The following is a 20,794-nucleotide window of genomic DNA, read 5'->3' on the forward strand; positions in this document are numbered from 1 at the left end:
GAAATAGGCGTTTTAGATTTGCGTGGTTGGTTTCAATGGGGAGGAAGGAGTTGGCAGAGTGTCTGGGAGATTAAGACTTGCTGTGTGAATAATATGTAGAAGAGGTAATAGGCTGATAAAGGTGGAGTTAAAATACTCTCGTCCCTCAAATACTAAAATATGACTTATGTTGTACTCACAGTAACTTTCCCTTTGAGGTATCTGGCTGAAGACTTAGATTTAACGCTGTCTTTGTGACTTATCTCCTCACTAAGTTGAGTGGGCTCAAGAGCAAACATTGCCAAGAGTGCAGGCAGGCCATGGGAAAAGGACTGTGCTTTGGTTTGTGGCTGCGTACCTTTATGAACGTTTATTTCTGTGGAAGCTGCAATTTCAAAAATAAGATTGTCTGAACGAGTATTGCCAATTGTGTTTCTTCTTTACTGTGTTGTAGTGGCATGAACATAAATATTTCCCCCTCAGTTCAGGAATCGGCCACCCTTCTGCTGAACAGTCAGAATCTGGAGCCAACAACTAGGTGAAACAGTCAGCTCTTATTTTCTTCACGACATTCAGTTTCAGTCACACAAATAAAGTAGGATCAAAAATGAAGATAAATTGCAGAAACAGTCATAATGCAAATCCTCAACTTCTGATGTTTATCAGACGAAAAAGTAAAGAAATGTCTAGTGCATGGTATTCAGTAGCATTCCCGAAAGCAGGCAAGGAAAGACCCTATTCTAGGTAACTAAGTGAGGGCCAAAATATAATAAACCAGGCACTCTTCTATTTGCCATCAGCCGTCATGGTGCTTATCTGTGTTAAAAATCTGGGTTTCTTTTTTGTATTGGAGCAGCTAAACTCTGATGCAACCCCTCTGTTTGACTTCCCGTGGTTGTAAAAAAGGTAGTGCAGCAGTGGAACTGGGGGCCTTAAGGCAAAGCACCCTTACCTGTACTACTATAAAAAACTCGAGGGATAGCTGTGCCTCAAAGCCTTATACTTTATTGCATTATATTAATTTTGTTATTTAAAGCAGTAATTTTGTGGCTGATTTACATTTTGTTTATAAAGGGAAAATAAATTATTTTGGTTTTATTTTTTAGGCACCAAATAAATCTTGCCAGCATAACCAGTTAACCTTGTAATAGCATCACTGAGATATTAATGTGTGCACTACCTTATTTTCTGCTTTATCTGACCTTTATTTGTTTATTTTAATATCCTTTGTGGTTGTTAGTTACGTATTTTTGTTGTAGACAGTGAGGGATTTTGGCTTCTGTTCAGCAAAGTTTAGCCATTGCAGATGCTTGCAGCATCACATCCTCTTGCAAGGCGTGAGTGCTTGTGATTCCTATCACTAAACTAGTAGAAAACTAACCAGTGAAGGGCAGGTGTCCTCTTCAGCTGGGTCTGGGAGAGATGGACCTGGTTACAGCACACCACATGCTCGTGGATATATTACGGTTCTTGGCTATGTGGTCATGACTATAACCACGCTATATCTGCTGTGCTGTTCGCTTCTTCAGAGTCACTTGCGCGTTTTCAGTGTGGGACTGTGCTAAGCACTAGTGTTATTCCCATTTGTGCAACCGTTTGTCAGTTAGGCTTCCACAGTTTGGAGATAGGTAGGAGAACATGAACTGTAATTCTTCGGTGTGATACCATGCTAGTTTCTCAGTGGGTGTTTTCCTTGATGCGTGACATCTGATTTGGCTTTCAGGGACATGAAAAAACCTGTGAGTGATTTAGTTCAATTTTCTTGAAAGTCTACTGCAGCGTTCTCAGGGTTGAAAAGTAAAAGAAAGCAGAAATAGGAATGGAGATCTCTTCTCTTAGCTGTATCTCTCTATCCACAAAAGTATGTGGATGAGAAGACCTTCCTCTTTCCAGCATCAACGAGACAGAGATGTGGGGCCTTCAAAGCTCATGTAGTGAAAACCACCTGCAGTGACCAGGGACATCTTCAACCAGATCAGGTTGCTCAGAGCCCCGTCCAGCCTGGCCTGGAATGCTTCCAGGGATGGGACATCTGCTGCCTCTCTGGGCAACCTGTGCCAGCATTGGAACAATGTACCATCTTGGAAAAGAGGTAGATTTAACTAGAGGAAGCAGAGAGCAGTCTGCAGCAAGGTTTCGTTATGATTTTTCATAACCCAGTGAAGCTGCCTGTGATGTGCTGCTGGAGCTTGCGGTGCTGAGAGCAGCTGATGCTGTGAGAACCTGTGCAGAACTCACCTCTGCAGAACTCACCTCTCCCGCTTTGGCAAGGGAACTTGCCAGGTGAGCGATTGCCCCTGTGCCGTGCTGGCCCTGACTGGGCAGCACGGCGGGCAGCGTGCCGCTGAGGGCAACTGTGGTATGGCTGTGCCAGCGTGGGCCACGCATCCTTCTGTGGGAAACAGTGAGAAGGACATGGCCAGTTCTGGAGCGTATCCCCTCTTAAGGACATCCAATGAATCTCATTCTGAAGCTGTTTGTTTCTGTTCATCAACTGTAAAGAGAGACAAGGAGACTGGTTCATAAGGTTTGCTAGACAAATCTCAGCCTTAAATGTCTGATAAATGTTTTAGGCTTGGAACGTCTCCAGTTATTTACTGATATCTTAGTGTCTAATGTAATACTTCACGTGTCCCTGCAGACGGTGCCACTCTACCCATCCATATGACATGATATATTTTAAAGGTTTAAATTTATGGGAATGCTGTAGCTGAAGTGAGCAGCAAACATTCTTACCATAAACCTAGTACAACTGCTGTATTTTATTTTAGATAGACAAATAAATTGCTATTTTGGTAAGCAACTGTTTTCTTTCTTGGCTCCAATTACTTGGGTAAACAAGACTTCTAAGGTTGTATTTGGAAAGACTGATGCTTTGTTTATATTACCTCTTTCTGTTTACATATGTGCTCAGATTTAAGGTATTATAGCTTTAGAGAAAGATAGGTTTAACTGTAATACAAAAAACCCGATAGCAAAACCGTCATCTTGCACTGCTGACATGTAGTAGATGTGCTGCAGATCACTTCGTCACATGAATGTGAGAAGTGAGATTCCATTTAGCAAATTCTCCTTAGCACCCAGGCTGAAGAGTTGGCAAACTGTAGAATAAACTTATTAACGTAAGCATTTTTTGTTTGGATGCAATGATTATCATTTGTTCTCTTTGAGAATTACATTCGTGTTACATCCTGCTCTTAACAGAGCTCATGGCAGTTGCAATTTGTCAAAATTTGCCTTCTTTATGAACTTTGGTTTTGCTGACAAATTAAATTCAAAATTAAAACAAGAAATTGAGTTTACACTTTTTTGCTGCCAGGATCCTTCCCCAAAGATGGTTAGCATAAAGTTCTCGGGAGAGACTCATATCCTCTTCTTTTATAGGAGGTGTTTTAATGAGCCACCTGAAGGCAGAGAGTAAGCAAAATTACTTCCTTTTCTTTTTCCATCAGGATTATCACTTAGAGCAAGTGTTTTCAAACAAACATTAGAAGTCTCTTGCTGTGTTTACAGTTTGGGAGGAGGGCATCCGCAGGTAGGTTTTTTCCATGTGTAAGTTTTATATTCAGTTTCTGTGAAAAGCGTAGAGATATTTCCCTGGCGTAAAACAAACACATATGTATATGCCAGTAGATAGAATTGCTTTTGTCATATAATGTGTGCCCTGTAGCAACCTTAATCTGGCAGCAAGGAGCACTTAATGTCGAACTAACTGAACTGATTTTCAAGGTAAATAGGTGAGGTTAAGGGACATAGCAAGGGGACCTACTTTTTTTACTTATTTACTCATTGAAAATTATACTGATACAAATGGTATAATTATCTCAAAAAAGCTATTTGAAAAACGGACTGGCCTCTGGAATATTTTCCATGTTGAGCACGAGATACCGTGGCTGCACATCCCTGCAGTCCTTGTCCTGCAGGTCTCTGTTTGACCTGCATTTGCCCTGCGCTGGTTCCCTGAACATGTGTTGGGATAGACCTGAATTACGTCCTTTGATTGGGGAACCAGACAGCGCTTGTCAGTCTTGATGTCGAAACCCTTTTTGTCATCCGAGGGTGACTCTGTGTTCTGTTCTTCCTGGAAGTGCCATCCCTTTCCCTGGCTCAGAGGGGAAGAGTGTGCGGATTTCAGCGCTCGGGGGGGATCCCGGCTGGGACTGCGAGTTCTCAGCCGCAGAGCCTGGTTTTGTGGCTGCGCCTGTTCAGCTGGCACTTAATCATAACACTGTTAATCATAACTCTGCCTTTGAGATCCGGCACCACGGGGTGATGTTCGCTCGTTGTTGGAACACTGAGAGACAGAAAAACAGCTGGCAAGAATCTTTCCGGGAAGAAAGAAAGAAAGAGAGAAAGAGAGAAAAGAAAGAAAAGAAAGAAAGAAAGAAAGAAAAGAAAGAAAAGAAAGAATGAAAGAAAGAAAGAAAGAAAGAAAGAAAGAAAGAAAGAAAGAAAGAAAGAAAGAGAAAGAAAGAAAAGAAATAAAAGAAAAGAAAAGAAAGGAAAGAAATAAAGAAAGAAAGAAAAGAAAGAGAGGAAAGAAAGAAAAGAAAGAAAGAAAAGAAAGAAAAGAAAGAAAAGAAAGAAGGAAGGAAAGAAAGAAAGAAAGAAAGAAAGAGAAAGAAAGAAAGAAAAGAAATAAAAGAAAAGAAAAGAAAGGAAAGAAATAAAGAAAGAAAGAAAAGAAAGAGAGAAAAGAAAGAAAAGAAAGAAAGAAAGAAAGAAAGAAAGAAAAGAAAGAAAGAAAGAAAAGAAAGGAAAGAAAGGAAAGAAAGGAAGGAAGGAAGGAAAGAAGAAAAAGAAAGAAAGAAAGAAAGAAAGAAAGAAAGAAAGAAAGAAAGAAAAAGAAAGAAAAAGAGGAAGAGAGGGAGGAAGAGAGAAAGAAAGAAAGAAAGAAAGAGGAAGAGAGGGAGGAAGAGAGAAAGAAAGAAAGAAAGAAAGAAAGAAGGCAGCATTCAATACAGAGTCTGTGTTTAGATTTTTTTTTTAAATCTTCTCACCTGCAGTGTTTGCTGTATGTCTGAGTCTGTTATAGTAGCAAAGAGACATTATTATCCTTTCAGAAAGTGCAGCACACATGATACAGGCCGAGCCCAGGAGCAGTGGAAGCACGGTAAAGGCTCAGATAAGATGATACAAGTGAGCGCAGAAACAAAATGCTTTCTTGACATTTTACTAGTCATTAATTCTGTGGCATGAATTACCGATTTTCAATATTCTTTCACTGTGTTTTCTGGTCTAGCATAGTCTTTTTTTCCCATCTGTGCCTACTCAAAATTTTTGCCCTTCATGTGTACCTCTTTACTATTACATTGTTATTAAAATGCAACAGCAACATCTACGTGGCAGTACTACCTAAATAGAAGCCAACATTGCACATAGGCATGTATTTTGTAATGGACATGTAATTTTACCACATTTAAAAAATTGTTTGATGGCTGTTAGGCCTGTTTTTTGGTGATTTAAGAACCTGAAAACGACAGCTTGGAGAACAAATAACTGGTAAGCTGCCACAGTTGTGTTTAGTGTGTGTCCTTATGCCAGGTACCCTCTCTGACAGCACGAAAGAGAAACTCCCTGGATGGCTTAATGAGGCTTTCCAAATTACCGTGTGCTCTCCTGCTCAGTCACAGCCAGACCTTCAGAGCTCTCTGTAGAGGCCACCTGCCTTCTGAAGTGGAAGGGGGAGGGTTTGGGTCAGGAGGATTTACATTTACAGAGAGCTGTTGTGGGTGACAAGCATTTTGGTGCTCTTTATTGGGAAGAAACTCTTGCGTGTATTAAGGTCTTGAATTTTTTCAAAACTTTTTTTTTTAAGCCTGATAAATCCCAGAACAAGTTTAGAATATAATAAAGTGAAATCTGCTTGCATCTCAAGCCTTTCCTGTGTTCTGTGATGAGTTTATAAAATTAGGGATTTGTATACTCAAATACGTAGCCATGCAGACATAGGTTTATGACTGTCATTATGTGATTGGTTGGGTCATGGTCTGTGGCAGCAAAAGGCAATATACTGAACACTGTCAAGACAGGACGAGCTTGGGACATACAAAAAATGCACATAATGCTTAACTGCTTTTCACAATCTGCTTTTCTGTTAGGCTGTGCCTTTATTGGCATGGAGGCAAAGTGTGGTGGGTGTGATGAACAGACCAGCCCTATCAGATGAGATAGGAGTTCTGCCTATCTGGGTACCCTGTCTCCAGGGGTGCATGTCGGTGGGGGAATAAAAGGACTGGGCAAACACAGACAGATTCTTGCCTGGATTAACTTGCCAGCCTTCAGCAAACTTCAGTTCAAGGATTTCCAAGGCCAGAGGTTGCTTTTCTGCACTTGGCAACATTTATTTTAAAATGCACTTAGGCCAGTTTTTATGGGAAGGACAGTAAGTTACATTCAGTTTAAAATGAGTGCTCCTGTAGTTGAATAAGGCTTTGAAATGAGATTCTCTAATGCTGTTTGGTTCTGTATAGCTGGTTACCCAAACAATACCTGAATGATGAAGCTCTGTTTAAATAAGCTTCTTTAAACGATTTTCAGCCCACATGTACGTGTAACCACAATGTAGAAAGCAAATATGAATGTTTGACAGATAAAGACAGTGGTGGTGCAGGAATTTGGAGGACAACAACAAAAAGAAATTAAAAGACAAGTGATCTGGGGGTAAGGTTGTCTAAAGAAAAAAAAAATCCACTTCATTCCCTCCCCAAATTTAGGATGTGGGTGTTTTTGCTGTGTATGTCAGCCTCACAGAGGTCAGGCTGTGGCAGACAGGTCTCTGTTCATGCCATGCAGCTTGGCAGCAGGCAGCCAGAGGGGCTACTGACAGCGATAGCTGAAGGCTGGGGGTTCCGACCCTCTCCCCCGAGCGGGCAGCGCTGTTCTCTGGCGGGCAGCCCAGGGGAGCTGGAAAGCAACATGCTCTGCACAATCTCTGCCTCTTGACCAGAGACAGTCAGGGTCGCAGACGTGAATATTATCTTTGTGACGCTTCAAGCGAGCAAACAGATTATTTTTTTCTTTTTTCAAAGGAATGTTGCATGCAGGCAGTTGAATGTAAAAACGCCGTATCAGATCTTTCAAGAGCTGTTCCCTTGAGGGGATGTTGGGTCAGCTCAGCCGCCCGGCCGGGGCAGGGACAAGGCAGGGGAGAGGGAAGGGAGCGCACATGCGTGTGCATGCACTTCTGTGTGTGTGTGCACGCACGTGTGGGAGTCACGGAGTGGCCCCTTTTCCCTTGATGAGTCCCTTGTGTCTTCCCTCCGATGGTAACTGAGCCAGGGAACTCCTCTTTTTTCCTGTATCATAGTCCGGGAATCTTGCCCTGGACATTTTGTTAGCCGAGCACATTTACATAAAGGAAATCAGTCCAACGACGCCTCTTTCGAACAGTGTTTGTACTAGACAGTCTTGCACTGGTTTCAGGTGTGCTCCTTTTTTTAAAAAAAAACTGATAAAGAGCAAAATACAGAACACTAGTAGCTTTGCTTTAAAAACAGATGTATAAAGGTGTTAAAATACAATATCCTAAATACATTTACTTGCACAACCTAAAGCAAGAAGGCACTGACATTATTGCACTTATATATGTTTTTTCCACATCCTGTTTAGTGATGCAGTTGAGCAAGAGAATATTTTTTATTTGGTCCATCTTGAATTGCAAATGAATACGAGTGTGAAGCATCAGGAGGAGCAGCACGGGAAGGGTCTTGCAGGGTAGCTGCAGACCAGAGTATGCTCCTTGGGAAAGGAGACTGAGAGAAGCGTGCCCTTGGTCTGACTGAAAAACAAGGGGACAGTCTTTGAAACAGAAAACCAAATAAATAAATAAGCAAACAGGGAGGGAGAGGGTCTTGCCACCAGAGAATTTTGGCTTACACAGGGATGAGTTATCAGCTGGCACAAGTATATTTCTGTTGGAGTTAGAAGATTATTTCTAGCTGACAGTACTTCAGTTGTAGTGGGAGTAGTCAGGAGAAAAGGCAGGTAGTTTTGCTGGAGCCTCATTGCTTTGTCAAAGATATTTTTCTCCTGGTTTTGCCTGTGGTAGCACCTGACCCAACTCAAAAACAGGGCCTGGTTTGATCCTGTGTATGTAAAGCCTGGCCTATGTAAAGCCTGTATCTGCTGTTATTTTAGCAAAGGTACATATAGAGTGAAAAATCTGGAAAAGAAAAAGAAAATGCATGATGATTCCTTTATGAGAAGTCAGTCAGCTAGGCCTTCCTTAGATTCAGATTTATCAGGTTTTTAAATCTGGCTGTAAAATCCCTGCTTCTGAAACTTGGTATGAGCTTCCAGGCCTGAGAATAGAGATGGCATCCTGTGTTAAACTACATGGGATATGTTTCAGCCCCTGACCTGCTTACAGTTGTTTATTTGGTAAATGTGTGTGTAGAGGAGTTCTTTCACCCTCTATTGTATAAACCTTTCTTTGTACTGGGTAATTTCACTATTGCTCTTGGAATGTCATTCTTACTTTAAACTTCAGGGTTTTTTGCTTTGCCAAGGCCAAGATTTCCATGATGGCACACCTTCTCCCTTCTGTTTCTCTCTGTTTTTCTCCAAAATCTGTATGTTTTTGCAGGTGTTTTCCCACAACTTCAAAGGCTTTGTTTCTGCTCTTTTCAGCAGAGCAGGCCTGGGTGCAATAGCAAGAGGTACCTGTACTCCAAAATGCTCCTTTCCCCTGGAAGTGTGTTGCTTCTGCAGAGCTCTTCAGCTGAAGCGGGTTGTCCAAGAACCGGCCCTTCATGTGTGACCGTGTGTCACAACCTCACTTCTGCCGCGACTCTTCTCAGTTTGTACAGGCTGTTGATGGCCCCTGTTTCGGTAGGTGTGTTTGTATCAGGCTTGTAGGAGTTTTACTGTGTTTATGATAGTGCTTCAAGCAATGCAGGTTGCAGTTCTGTTTTCTTAGGTCCTCTAGGAAAATACAGATCTCTTTCATGTTCTGAAAAAGTTGGCCCTAGGTTTTCTTTCTGTAATGATGTGTCTGGTATTTTCCCCTTTCTTTCAGCTTGGTTTACAATTAGTTTCAAGGAGCTGTATTCATATGACTGTGCAACATTGAGAATTGTGGTAGGTAAACTTGGCTTATTGGGATGGTAGATGTTGAATCATTTTAAAGAAATACAGAAAAAGACGTCTGTGTACCTTTTTTTTTTAAATAGTAAGGGCATTCATCTTGCTGCTGCACCTGTAATTGCCTTCTATCTGAAGCAGATAAGACTCTTCCCTTCTAGAAATAAATATTCTTTGAAACAGAAAAGCAAATCTGGAACATGCTGAAGCTGTGTAGCCTCTGAAGGCTGATGGGATCACAAAAAAAGCAATCCAGAGGTTCATCCATCTCATTGCATTATTGAGTCTGCTGTGCAAAGTCACCAGCCCTCTTAGATGAATCTGAAAAAAGAAATTCTGGCATGTAAGAATAGTGTGATACAGCATGAAAATTCTCCCAGACGTGATCTGGTGGCTGCTTGTTGTTGCAAATGTTCAGTGAAATAAAACAAAAATTAAGCAATGACTTGGAGACCACAAGTATAAGATACCAATATTATAATTATAAGCTTTTGCTGGTTCTGCACAATTATGTCTTTAAAGTAATGCAGGAATATTAAGATTGCTTTTGATTCAAAAAAGAAAAAAAAAAAAGACAATGTTAAGGACAATGTTGAATTTAATGTTATTTCTCAGAGGGTTTTTCCTTGTTTCAAGTGTAAGAGAGCAAAGGTATAGAATCAATCTGTTGTGATTTAATGGAGAAGATATGTACTATCACATAGAAGCAAAATGACACTCTGAAAATAATTCTTTTGAGTGATAACTTCAAAGTACATGTACTATTGAAGGCTGTTTTCCACCCTGAAAAGAAGAAAGGTATTTTGTTCATCACAGCAAAGCGGTGTTTCTGTGGCAGGCTGAAAGTTTGACTCAGGCTGTGTCTACACCAGGATGTTTCAGTAAGAAAAATTCCCACTCCTGCTGCTGGCACTGCTGTCTTTTCAGTGATGACTCTGGTGGGTGGATTACTGTAGGCAGGACTTCACCTAAAATAGATTTCTGTGGTACGTGGCTTATCCTCACCGCCTTTACCTTTGTTACACATTTATCAATGGTAGCAGCAAATACAGTGGAAAAATGGATTTTTCTCAGCTCAGTAAAGGTGAAACGGACCACAGTGCAGGTAAATTTGTTCTAAAACCTGCATAAGGACCTCTGGAGCTCTGGATGGCAGCTCTCTGTGTGGGGTCCAGCCAGTTCCCTTTGCCTGGTGCCATTCAGTGACACCTCCAGGCTGCTGCCCACCTTCTTGCAGAAGCAGAGTTTGACCAGCTCGGAGGAACCTTCAGCTTTGCTGTTGTGCTCCATGGCACTGAGCAAGCTCCTGCTACCTTTAGTGATCCCTGCTGTGCTAGCACAGAACCCAGAACTACTGCTACTTTCACCTACTCTCCCCGTATTAAAGTGTTGATGGCACTGGATTTGTCTGTGTAAGAAAAGAAGCAACGGCACCAGGCCAGACCAGAATTTGGTCTTGCTCCATGTCCTGGCCAAGCAACAATAGGAAATGCCCAGAGATGAGTACCAGAATGACGGGAGGAGTATAAGAACAAGTCTGATGGGAGTTCTTAGGTTCGTTTGTAGTTATGTTTGTTTGTTTTAATATTAGGTTTAATAATAAAATACTTAAATAAAATCAAGCATATGCGTATATTGAGCTGTCTTTCTGAATACTAGAGTTTGCTCAGGGACAGGTATTTGTTCTTGCTGCTGTGCATGTGAAGACACTTGTGAGCGTGTGTGCAAGCACGGACTCGTAGAGAGTCCTCGCCAATAGCAAATGCCAAATCTCTGTGGGAGAAAATGGTGATGTTCTTAATAATCTCTTCAAAAGGTTGAATAATGTGTTTGAAAATTGAATTTATTTGTTAAAGTTTCTTCGACAATCCTCCAAACTTGAACCAAATGGCCATGTACCCTGATTCTCTTTACCTTGGCCAGCAGTTCTGAGGTCAAGTCCTTCTCTCTGACACATGGCCCTCAGCTGCTTGGGTGGATATTGCAGAGCTCTGCTGGTCTGACAAGCAGCTTCTCCTGATACCTCAGCAGTGGTGTCACTGTGTAAGAGGGGCAGAGAGACCACCCTCACCTTTCCACCACAGGCAGAGGACTTGTTGGTGTAACCTGTTGCCTCAGATCTCCAGTGTGTTGTGGTGCCTAGGAAGGAAATAAAGAATTGGACACCTTCTGTACAACAGAATACTATGCAGGTTTCCTTCCTCTTCAATGGCAAACTGTGGTCCTTATACTCCTATGGAGCTGGAGAACATGTTCATGCTCCTGTGGGGTGCTCTAGAACTAGGGCTGGAGGAAGGATTTGACCTTTCTTACTAGGTAATTGTAGGTAAATGCAAAGTGCACCAATAAAATTATGGACTCTGTCTTGTTACTATCCAGGAATGTAGTTGTAGTGTTCTGCTAGCTTTATTAATGTGTCAGAGTGGAGTCAGAAACATCATGATGTCACTACAGAAATTCACGGTGCATTCTTAGGTTGGAATTTCAGTCCCCCAAATCAAAAATACGTAGCAGAAGTGGGAAAACGTCAGAGAAGAATGACAAGGAGAGCTTTGGAGCAGCTTCCCTATGAGAAATGACTATGATTACTAGGTTTTTTCACCTTGAAAAAGCAGTGTCTGTGGGAGGATGTGATAAAGGCCTGTGTTAGGAAGCGCATCGAGAAGGGTGATCGCTCATTGCCTCTTTTAAAAGCAAGAAGTGGGGGGCAGCAATGTGACCACGAGGTGACAGATCAAAACAAATAGAAGGAAGTGGTTTCTCACATGCGTGTAATTAGGCTGTAGAGCACTGTGGATGCTGCAGGATGTTGTGGATGCTGTAAATGTTCAAATGGTCAAAAAGCAGGCCCCTAAGTTCCTGGAAGAAAAGTCTACCAAAGACTGTTAATTAAACAGACACTACTTCTGCCCTAGGAAGCCCCTAAGCTGAAAGTTTTTAGAAGTTATTGTTCTGGAGAACTTTCACTGGGTGCTTGCCTTTTTTTTTGTTTTTAATAGTCTTCCTCAAACATCTGTTGTTTGCTCCTGTAAGCTGGAGTAGGGGTTGGTGGGCCTCTGATCTCACACCGCTACAGCCATTTTTGTTATCTCCGACATTCACCACGAGTTTTAATATGATGTCACTTTGCAGTTTGCTGGCTTCCCCTTTTTTCACCTTTCAGAATCCCTCTGATATATCCCTGTAGTTTCTGGTGGCTCCAGTCGTCATCCCTCAGCCACCTCAGACTCTACGTGCAGTTTAGCACTGGGAGCAGAGAGAAGAAGTCGTCTGAGTAATGATCTCGTGGCTAGTCAGACACAAGCTGATATATGGGGTAAACACACAGATTGGAATTCTTTCATAACATCTTGATTATGAAAAGATAACCATGATGTTTATATCTCCCTAGTTACTTGTAAAACCCTCACACTATGTGTGGGGGGGAATGTTTTTGTTTTGTTTTGTTTTTAAAGCAGCTTTTTTGTTTAATGCTTTATTTTGTGCAGTGTTTTTAATAATAGAACTTTGCATATTTTAAAAATTGATTTGTGCCTGAGTTTTGTGTTAGGTGTTAGAAAAGTCCCAGGATCACAGCTGGAGTAGTTTGATAGCAAATTCTCTCAGAAGTATTACCCCAATGAGCTCAAGAGATTTTTTTTTTGTACCAGTTTGTACGTAAGTGCAGCCTGTGAGTGGAGTTTTATGTTTGGTGGTGCCAAAGGTTAAGCTTTGTCGTGATAAATTGTGGTCCAGAATGCTAGAAATTTCAGGTGCTTTCTTCACCGACGAAGCCAGTGGCTGGAGGGCTCTAAGCAACTTCCCAGTCTTGGCAAAGCCTGGTGTTCCTGGAGCTGCGTGAGGTTTGCTTTGATACCCACCCGGGCTTTCCTACATCAGAAGACCTGCACATCCTTTTCAGTTAGCCCGTGGTGCAGCTCCCTGCAGAGGTCGGAGCACTGGGCGTGTGATACAGCCGTGCATAATGTTAACCACAAGCTTTTTATAGCAGAGCTCTTCTTAAATGTGAAAATTTCCATACAACTTTTTTTGTCTTTTTCATGCTACAGGGTGTCACATTTCAAAAGGCAGCACTATGGCAAGCCAGTGGTTAGTTTATATAATTACTTTGAAATTAGGAAAATGATATAGTGATAAAAAAGTTGGCTTTGTGTGCAGTAGTTTCTTGCTGGAGTGATTTTTTAGGTTTACAAGTAATTTTGTTGAAAATAAAATATTATTTTGCTAAAAGAACTTATGCTACAATAGAGAAGATTTTTTTTCATTACTTGTGTTGTTTTGCTAATTTCCTTAGTTTGCTTTTCGCCTAAGCGTGAGTGACAAATGGTAACAGATTAGGTTATAACAATATATACATTTAATAGCTATGTATTCTTTTCTCTGTGTGTTTTATTCATGGAATGAATCCTCAAACAAAATATTTTTCCAATAGGGAAGCAAAGCAAGTGTCTAGCTGTTCACAAATAAAATGCATCAAATTCTAGAAGCAGACATTTTAGACATAGCATGAGTAGCTTTTTTTTTCAGTTGTATCTTCTGCAGAGCTGCTGTTCTGAGGTGCTGAAGTTTCTTTGGAAACATGACACAGTTGAGAATTGTATACGTGACATACATGACTCTGGACATTGGTCTGGCTGTTTAATACTATTTCTTCATGGAGAAAAGAGTACAGTCAGCCTTGAGAACTTGTACCACAATCATCTGTTGCTTTGAGTAAGATAATTTCACAGAAAGAGGTACCAGCTGATTTTTGTTTTCTGTCTTTGAGGGGAAGAAATTTCGCATTATGAAAGGGTGAGCTCGCAAACACAGTATTCATTCAGATTGTTCGGCTGATGGTAAATGACACGGATGGAGGCTCGCATGGGAGGGGTGAGATTACTCACTCGTGGATGAACATTTGGTTTGGGGCAATCTCTAGGCATGGCAGAAGGCAGATCTGTTCCTAATGGCTTTTCTATTTGGGCTACATATTAGGAAGATAGTTATTGTCCTTGGGTGGTATATGGGCAGAGATCCATCTGGACCTGGGAACTTTGGTGGGTTTTTTTAGATTGTTATCAGTGTTTGTTCAGGCATTTCTTGGACACATTACAATTTTTCACAGGTAAAACATTACAAATGGCACTCAACCCCAAGCGAGCATAAGCAACTTCCTCCATATTGGACAAAATAAGCGATTCCTAGAGAGTTACGGATGAGTCCTGTATGATGTTCCTGTGGGGGATGATTCCTCATGCTTCTGGGCAGCAGAGTAAGGCTCTGGCATGCTTTTATCCTGCACGTACTACTGCTGTTCCGCTTGCTGGGCGCTAAACCTTCTTTGCACAGAAATCGTTGTTCTGAGACTTGAAATTAGCCTGTTTCATAATTACAGTGCATGTTGTAGGTCATTGAAATGTTAAAGAGTGTTCGGTTAATGCAGTGTATTCTTCCAAAAAATGCTCTAGGCATTTTACACTTTATAAAAAAAAAAAAAAAAATAAAAAGCCTAATAAAATACGCAGGGCGAGCAAACAAAAGAAAAGTGCGTTCTGTAATTTGAAGCGATCCAGAGCCGTCTCGAGTTCATGAACCAGCGCCGGCGTTTGATGTCAGCAGAAAGGAGCGGAAGCCTGTGGTTTGTGAGCTCCTCGCTGGCTGAGCCCGCGGACAGGACGGGCTGTGCCGGGGGCACCGCCACGCAAACCTGACGTCGGCAGTGGGATTCGGGCCCTGCCTCGAGCCGAGACTTCGTACGGGGCCGTGCTGGAAGTTTCTGCGGTGTTTGGTATCTCATGGTAGAGCACGATTAATGGGGAAGTAGGCTCGGACATCTCTTGTGCCCTGCCAGATTGCCGTTTCATCATAGGAGGGAGGAAGAGAAAAAGCAAGCTCCATCCGTGGAGAGAGAAGCAAGCTGCTGCTGGAAAAGAAAAAAAATAACGTTATTGCCTCATGTTCCTTTAGCATGTGACCAGTTACGGCAATTGCTGATTGTCTGCATACCAGGAAAAAAAATGCCCTGTAGTATAAAAAGTTCACAGGCTCTACTTCAGGTCATTACAAGTGACCTTTCCTCTAAAGGCAGTTATTAAGGAAGTCAGCTACTAATCCAACCTTTAAATTTAATTTGCTGAGCAAGAAGAAAATTGGAGAGTACAAGAGAGGGTGGATTTTTTTAAGTCTGTAGTGAACTTTATTTTCTTTCCATTGTCTCTGTGTGATTTGCTGAATGAGATGACGTCTCTCATTCTTTGAAAATAAGCTTTTAAGTATAACGAAGCAGAAAGAAAAGAAGAAATTTAAGAAAGGTCACAAAAGGCTTGAGAAACACATTTAACACTTTATCCATCAAGAGGATGCTATGGAGTATAGTCTGCATCCTGCAGAGTGGGGCTGCTTCTGGCTGGAGATAATTTGCAGCTGGAACAGATGCAGAAGGATGAGGGGATCAGTGATGGTGTCTCAGGCACAGGAGCAACACGGGCAGCTCAGGACCACGGGGTTTGCTTGGGGAAGTGATTTTTTTTCTCCAACTGTTCCGGCTTGACAGACTTTCTTTTCCTTAGTCTGTATCTTTCAAGCAGACAAGAAGAAGTAAGGAGTGTGTGTATGATGTTTCTAACATGGTTGCCGTTGAGGCAAAGAGAACAGTATGAGCAATACACAGTGGCAGTGTGGAGTTTTCTGCCATGATGATGATTAAAACTCCCATCCCACAGAACTTGTTTGGCCTGAGAAATATTAGGAAGAATTTCTAGAAAAGGAGAGAGTTCACATTCAATCAGTGCATATTATATTAATAGTTCTATTCTTCGGATTGAAGTATATATATAACACTTGAGAATAACAGATATATATCTTTATTATATATTATATAGATAGAATATACATTATTTTCTGTATATTGTATATATGCATATAGAAATATAAAATATTTTCACGTAGCCATCCACCTGTACACAAAACAGTGAACTTTTAAAATTTCATTTCAATTGGTTATTATTTCTATTTACTGCTAGTCCTTTCCATTTCTTATAGGGAGGAATCTGTCCACTGAGAAATAGGGAAGAGTTAAGTAGACTGCTGTGATAATTCCTCTGACCTAGCTGAAGAGTTACTGCTAAGTCAGTGGACACCTGTGCAGGTCTAAAATAAACAAGTCATTAGGGAAAGTGTTTTTAGTGAACTAATTGCAGGTAAGAAATGGGGGGCTTCTGAATGTGTGTCCCTTTTTTGCTTGTGGAAATGCTGAGTAGCCATTAATTTATGCATTACCCATGTAAAGATTTGATGGAAACTGAGCCGAGAAAGCTCTTGTACTCAAGGCATGAAATGCATAGGCATAGCAAAACCATGGTACATGTAATTTGGGTATCAGTAAAACCTACCTGCTTTAAAAAAAAAAAAGAAATAAAAAACTGATCACATATCTGCACAGGAAAATAAAAATAAAACCATAAACCTCAGAGTTCCTGCGAATGATTTGCTACTAACGTCAGTATTTTTTTAGAGAATGAGATGATTTAGATCAAGCAAACATTCTTCTGACATTAGTGACGTAACAGTCTCGTGTTCAGAGAGATTTCCTGTTTACTTTGGGTCTGAACACAGACGTCTCAAGAAAGTAGGTGCTAAAATTTTCATTCCACATTTGCACATGAAGACAGCCCAAACTGTTCTGAGATCTGTAGCAAACTTTACAAACATTTTTGTTCTTCAGAAAGAGTGGGGTAGTGACAGTTTAAAAATCTCACAAGATCAGAGATGTCTTGGTTTGCTGACCAAGCCAGTTCCTCAGTTTTCATCCTGTAATGCAGAAAATTACCAGGCAACGTCCATTTGGCAGCCTTGTGAGCTACTACTCTGAAAGGCAGAGATCATCTTCCTGTTGCATTGTTTTCCTAATTATAAAAAACTGGGGATTCTATATAAGAACTTACTGTGACTCTTCCTATTCTTTTGAAAATATGTGTGCATCAATTTCCATGTAGCTGTCCAATCTGTAGAGAATGAAGGAATCTCTTACAAACAGACCATGGTCAAGATCTTGTATGGACCAAGATCGGAAATAAGTATTACGGACTGAGGTCAGAAATAAGTATTTTTGATGGGGGTTTGGTTTCATTTGGTTTGTTTTTCTAACCTTGTATGGTTGCATTTTGAGAAATAATGTCATAGATGTGAAAACTTGCTTTGTCTCCATAATGTGAGTGTTGGGCAGTCTGGAGACTGAAGTCCTGAGGTTACTTCTGAACTCAGGTCACCTCAGCTTTGCTGCCAAGGCAGGAGACCTTGTTTTACTCCCAAGTGATACAAATCTAATAGTAGAAAAACACAGCCTGCAATAAAGTCGTGAAGTCAATTTTGTTTCTGTTTTGATGGTCTCTAGAAAATGAGATTACTGATTGTTTTTGTTAGCTGACTTCATTAGATTTGTATCCTGTTGAGTATAAAAGGCGTCTTTCTAAAATATATGATTGTGATACTAGCGTATGAAAAAATCCCAACATTGAGATATGCTTTGGCATTAAATTATTGTTTGTTTAGGGATTCTGCAACCATTACCTTAATCTGCTGGGGTGAGAAATCGCTCTATGTGAAGCTGTTTGGGAATTTACATTATCACTAGAAACAAAAACTGGGTCTCTGTGAGCAGGTTTGTGACAGCAGCAAACGTACAGGCAAAATAATACATGGCATATGTAACCTCATGTAGGTGTTCCTGCTCCGGCAGGGGGATTGGACTAGATGATCTTTTGAGGTCCCTTCCAATCCCGAACATTCTGTGATTCTGTGAAAAGCACAAGATTTTGCTTTTAGAAGAAGGAGGAAGCAGAAGGAACAGCTCATGGCTGGCTGCGGTGGGAATGAATTTGGGTCAGTGGGACACACTCACCAGATGGGGACATCCCACGCTGCAAGAGCCAGGCTGGGTTGGATTAACACAGAGCAGGATTAATAATCTTGCGTTCATTGATTTTTACCTCAGTTACTGTACTTAGGGGTTCCTGGTGCTCCTGGTTCTGCGCTGACAATGTGGGGACACCCAGCAGAGTTTGTGTGAAGCCCGATGGGGTTCTTGGGGCTCATCAGCTCAGCAGCTTCCAGGTGCAGGTTGTCCCTGGATGCCATGGAGCTCCACTCGCCCAGGGCTGTGCCTGAGCTAATGGGGCTGATCCAAGCTGAAGGTATCTACGGGTTGGTTTATTTGTGATTTGGATAACACAGCTTTGAATGTTTTAGTGGCAACTACAGAAAATAAGGGAGAAAAATGCAACACAACACAAGTTTTAAAATAGTACTTGTCCGTGGTTTAACTTGTAATGGATTTGATGCCACTTAAATTATTTATTTCCAGGCAAAAACTGCTCCTCAAAAATGCAGATGTTCCTGTTATCATGAATACATATTTTAGTCAGAAGGTGCTGCTCAGTGAACATTCAGAAACAAGAGAGAAGACATATGGTCTTACAAAGATGCTTATTAGGAAGCATATTGTATCTTTGGCACAGACATTCAGACTAGATGACCCTGATGATGAGTTACACCAGGAATCTTCAGATAATCAGGTAAGGTCCATTTGGTTCACAGTTTAGCACTTGCTAAGAAGTTGGAGATATTTGGAAATCATAACAAAAACAAAATTTCTACATTACTGACCTGTTCAGTTTCCACTTTCATTTAGCCAAGGCTGAATAATCTGCAAGTGTTTGTTTTAATAATATTTTCTTAGTGGAGGCTTTTGGCCTATCCAAATGCTTAACTGCTGTGAGGTTATTTTGCTGAAGTCTCACTACTGTGCTAAATAGTAATTGTAGCTTGGTTTTTCATTTATTTTTCATTAATTCTTTATAGCTGAACGGCTAAGCTTTATATGAAATAAAATCGTGTTTTCTGCTAACTCGCTCAAGATATTATTTCAAATAAACATTCCTTTTTCCCACTCCTGTTGACTGGGAAACTCATTTCCTAATCAATCCTGTCCTTTCGTTAAAGCATCGATTGCTAACTGCCCTTTCCCACCCTTTCAGTTTGATTTCTTTCCTATTTTGAGTTTCTTGTATTAAAATGACTACTGACTATGCATGTCTCTAGCTCTGGTGGTACAAGCTGAAGTATTTTAAGCTATCTGGTTTTCTGATAGTCTGTGCCAGCACTTTCTGAAAGAAAGGCTTTATATTGGCCACCCAAAATCTTTCTTAATATTTGAGAATTTTGGCCTTACGAGTTTGATGAACAACTCTGAGTGTCAGCATTTTTTACTTTATATATAATTACCATTATAGGCCAAATCCTAATCTCCTTTCTTGCTTCAGCTTTACTTTGTAAAAAGCTTCTGCTGTGGTATTTGAAAACCAGAACGATTTACTTGTTCCTCTCACGGTTCCTAACAAACAAAACCACTTCATTTAAAACTCAGTAGACTAGTTTTATTGCAGTCGCTGTGTAGACAAGTGGGTAGTGTTATACCACAATTTTCCTTTAAATACTGCAAATTCTCCTTCTCTACTGGTGGATAATACTTAAAGCATGACTCTAATACTCTGAAAACCTTTCTCAGCACCCAGCTTCTTATAAAAACAGGTTTCATTGTGAAAACAGAATTTTGGCTTCTGCTGGGAAGGAGCCGATGTATATAGACCATGTTAGTCTATATCTGCATAAAATTTTTGTTAAAAGATATTTATTTAAAATTTAAAATTAATGAAATTGCTAATTTAGATTAAGGCAAAATGTAGCATAATTTTATTAATACTATTTATTTTGAAAGTTTGGATTATTTTATTCATAAGATCTATTTTGGAAGTAGTGAAAAAATAAAGGTTTGTACTTTCAAAGTTTTATCCTTTTCGTGAATCATCTAATTCTTTTACATTGAAACATTCTACATTGAAATGTGTAATTCTGAGAACTAACTCACTATTCTATAAAACTAGACACCTGTTCATTTTCAACTTAATCTCAAAGTCCATTCAAGGTGGATTTTACCCCTTTTTTGGAAGAGTAAGGAAAATAGGAAGGAAAGAATACCAGAGAAGTAAAAATGAGGGTCAATTCAAGGGGAAGAATCATAAACACTAATATCATTTCTGTTTTTCTGCTGGTGTCACCGTCATCTCTCATGGATCGAGTTAGCTCAGTCCAGAGCACCAATTAAATACAGGAGAGCACTGTGTGCTCAGCTCTCTTGAGTGTTCATTAAAAATCCACCATGGATAATGGCCATTAGTCTCTAAATTAGTTTAGGTGCAGTATGTGTTTTGAAACTGATTTCGCGCAGTGATTTTTCATGCTGAAGTTTTACTCTTTAGCGCTACATTATTTCAAGGTCCCATGAAATGCTTCTGTTAATGTATTTTCCTTCACCAGGTCGCTTGTGCTCCACAAATTCACCACAAGTGTGATTGGAAACAGCATTCCTTAGCACAGGGTGCTGTTAATGATTCTCTGCTTGAAATGGTGGAAAGCCAGGGAGCGGTGGGATGGAGAGAAGCGCAGGTCCGAGTTGTTATCCAAAGGGTGTACTGTTTGCCTGCAAGAGAAGCTTACAGAAGCCACGTTCAAGGAAACAAGCCTCTTTGTGCAACATCCATCATAAATTCAGATCCTCCGAGTGTCAGGTGAGTAATAAGATTCATGGGAATTTTCCTTTTGAGACTGTGATATATGAGAAACCGTAGGGGAGGGAGTTTGGAAATTTCATCCGTAGTCATCAGCTCGCAGGGAATAAGCACAAGTTGCAGGG

General features: G+C 40.7%; 1 protein-coding gene across 3 annotated transcripts in view; it reads left to right on the forward strand.

Moving 5' to 3' along the window:
* SPIDR (scaffold protein involved in DNA repair) overlaps positions 1-20,794 on the forward strand; it is a 212,735-nt gene that overhangs the window by 120,235 nt on the left and 71,706 nt on the right. For 2 of the 3 annotated variants that reach the window (XM_013368108.3, XM_021292035.2), the window contains 2 exons: positions 18,407-18,617; positions 20,419-20,669. The exons of the other annotated variant lie outside the window; for it this stretch is intronic. In XM_013368108.3, the coding sequence (XP_013223562.2) occupies positions 18,407-18,617; positions 20,419-20,669 (462 nt within the window). The remainder of the gene's footprint in view (positions 1-18,406; positions 18,618-20,418; positions 20,670-20,794) is intronic. 3 annotated transcript variants of the gene reach the window in all.

This window comes from Columba livia, chromosome 2, assembly GCF_036013475.1.
Source record: "Columba livia isolate bColLiv1 breed racing homer chromosome 2, bColLiv1.pat.W.v2, whole genome shotgun sequence".
NCBI classification, from domain to species: Eukaryota; Metazoa; Chordata; class Aves; order Columbiformes; family Columbidae; genus Columba; species Columba livia.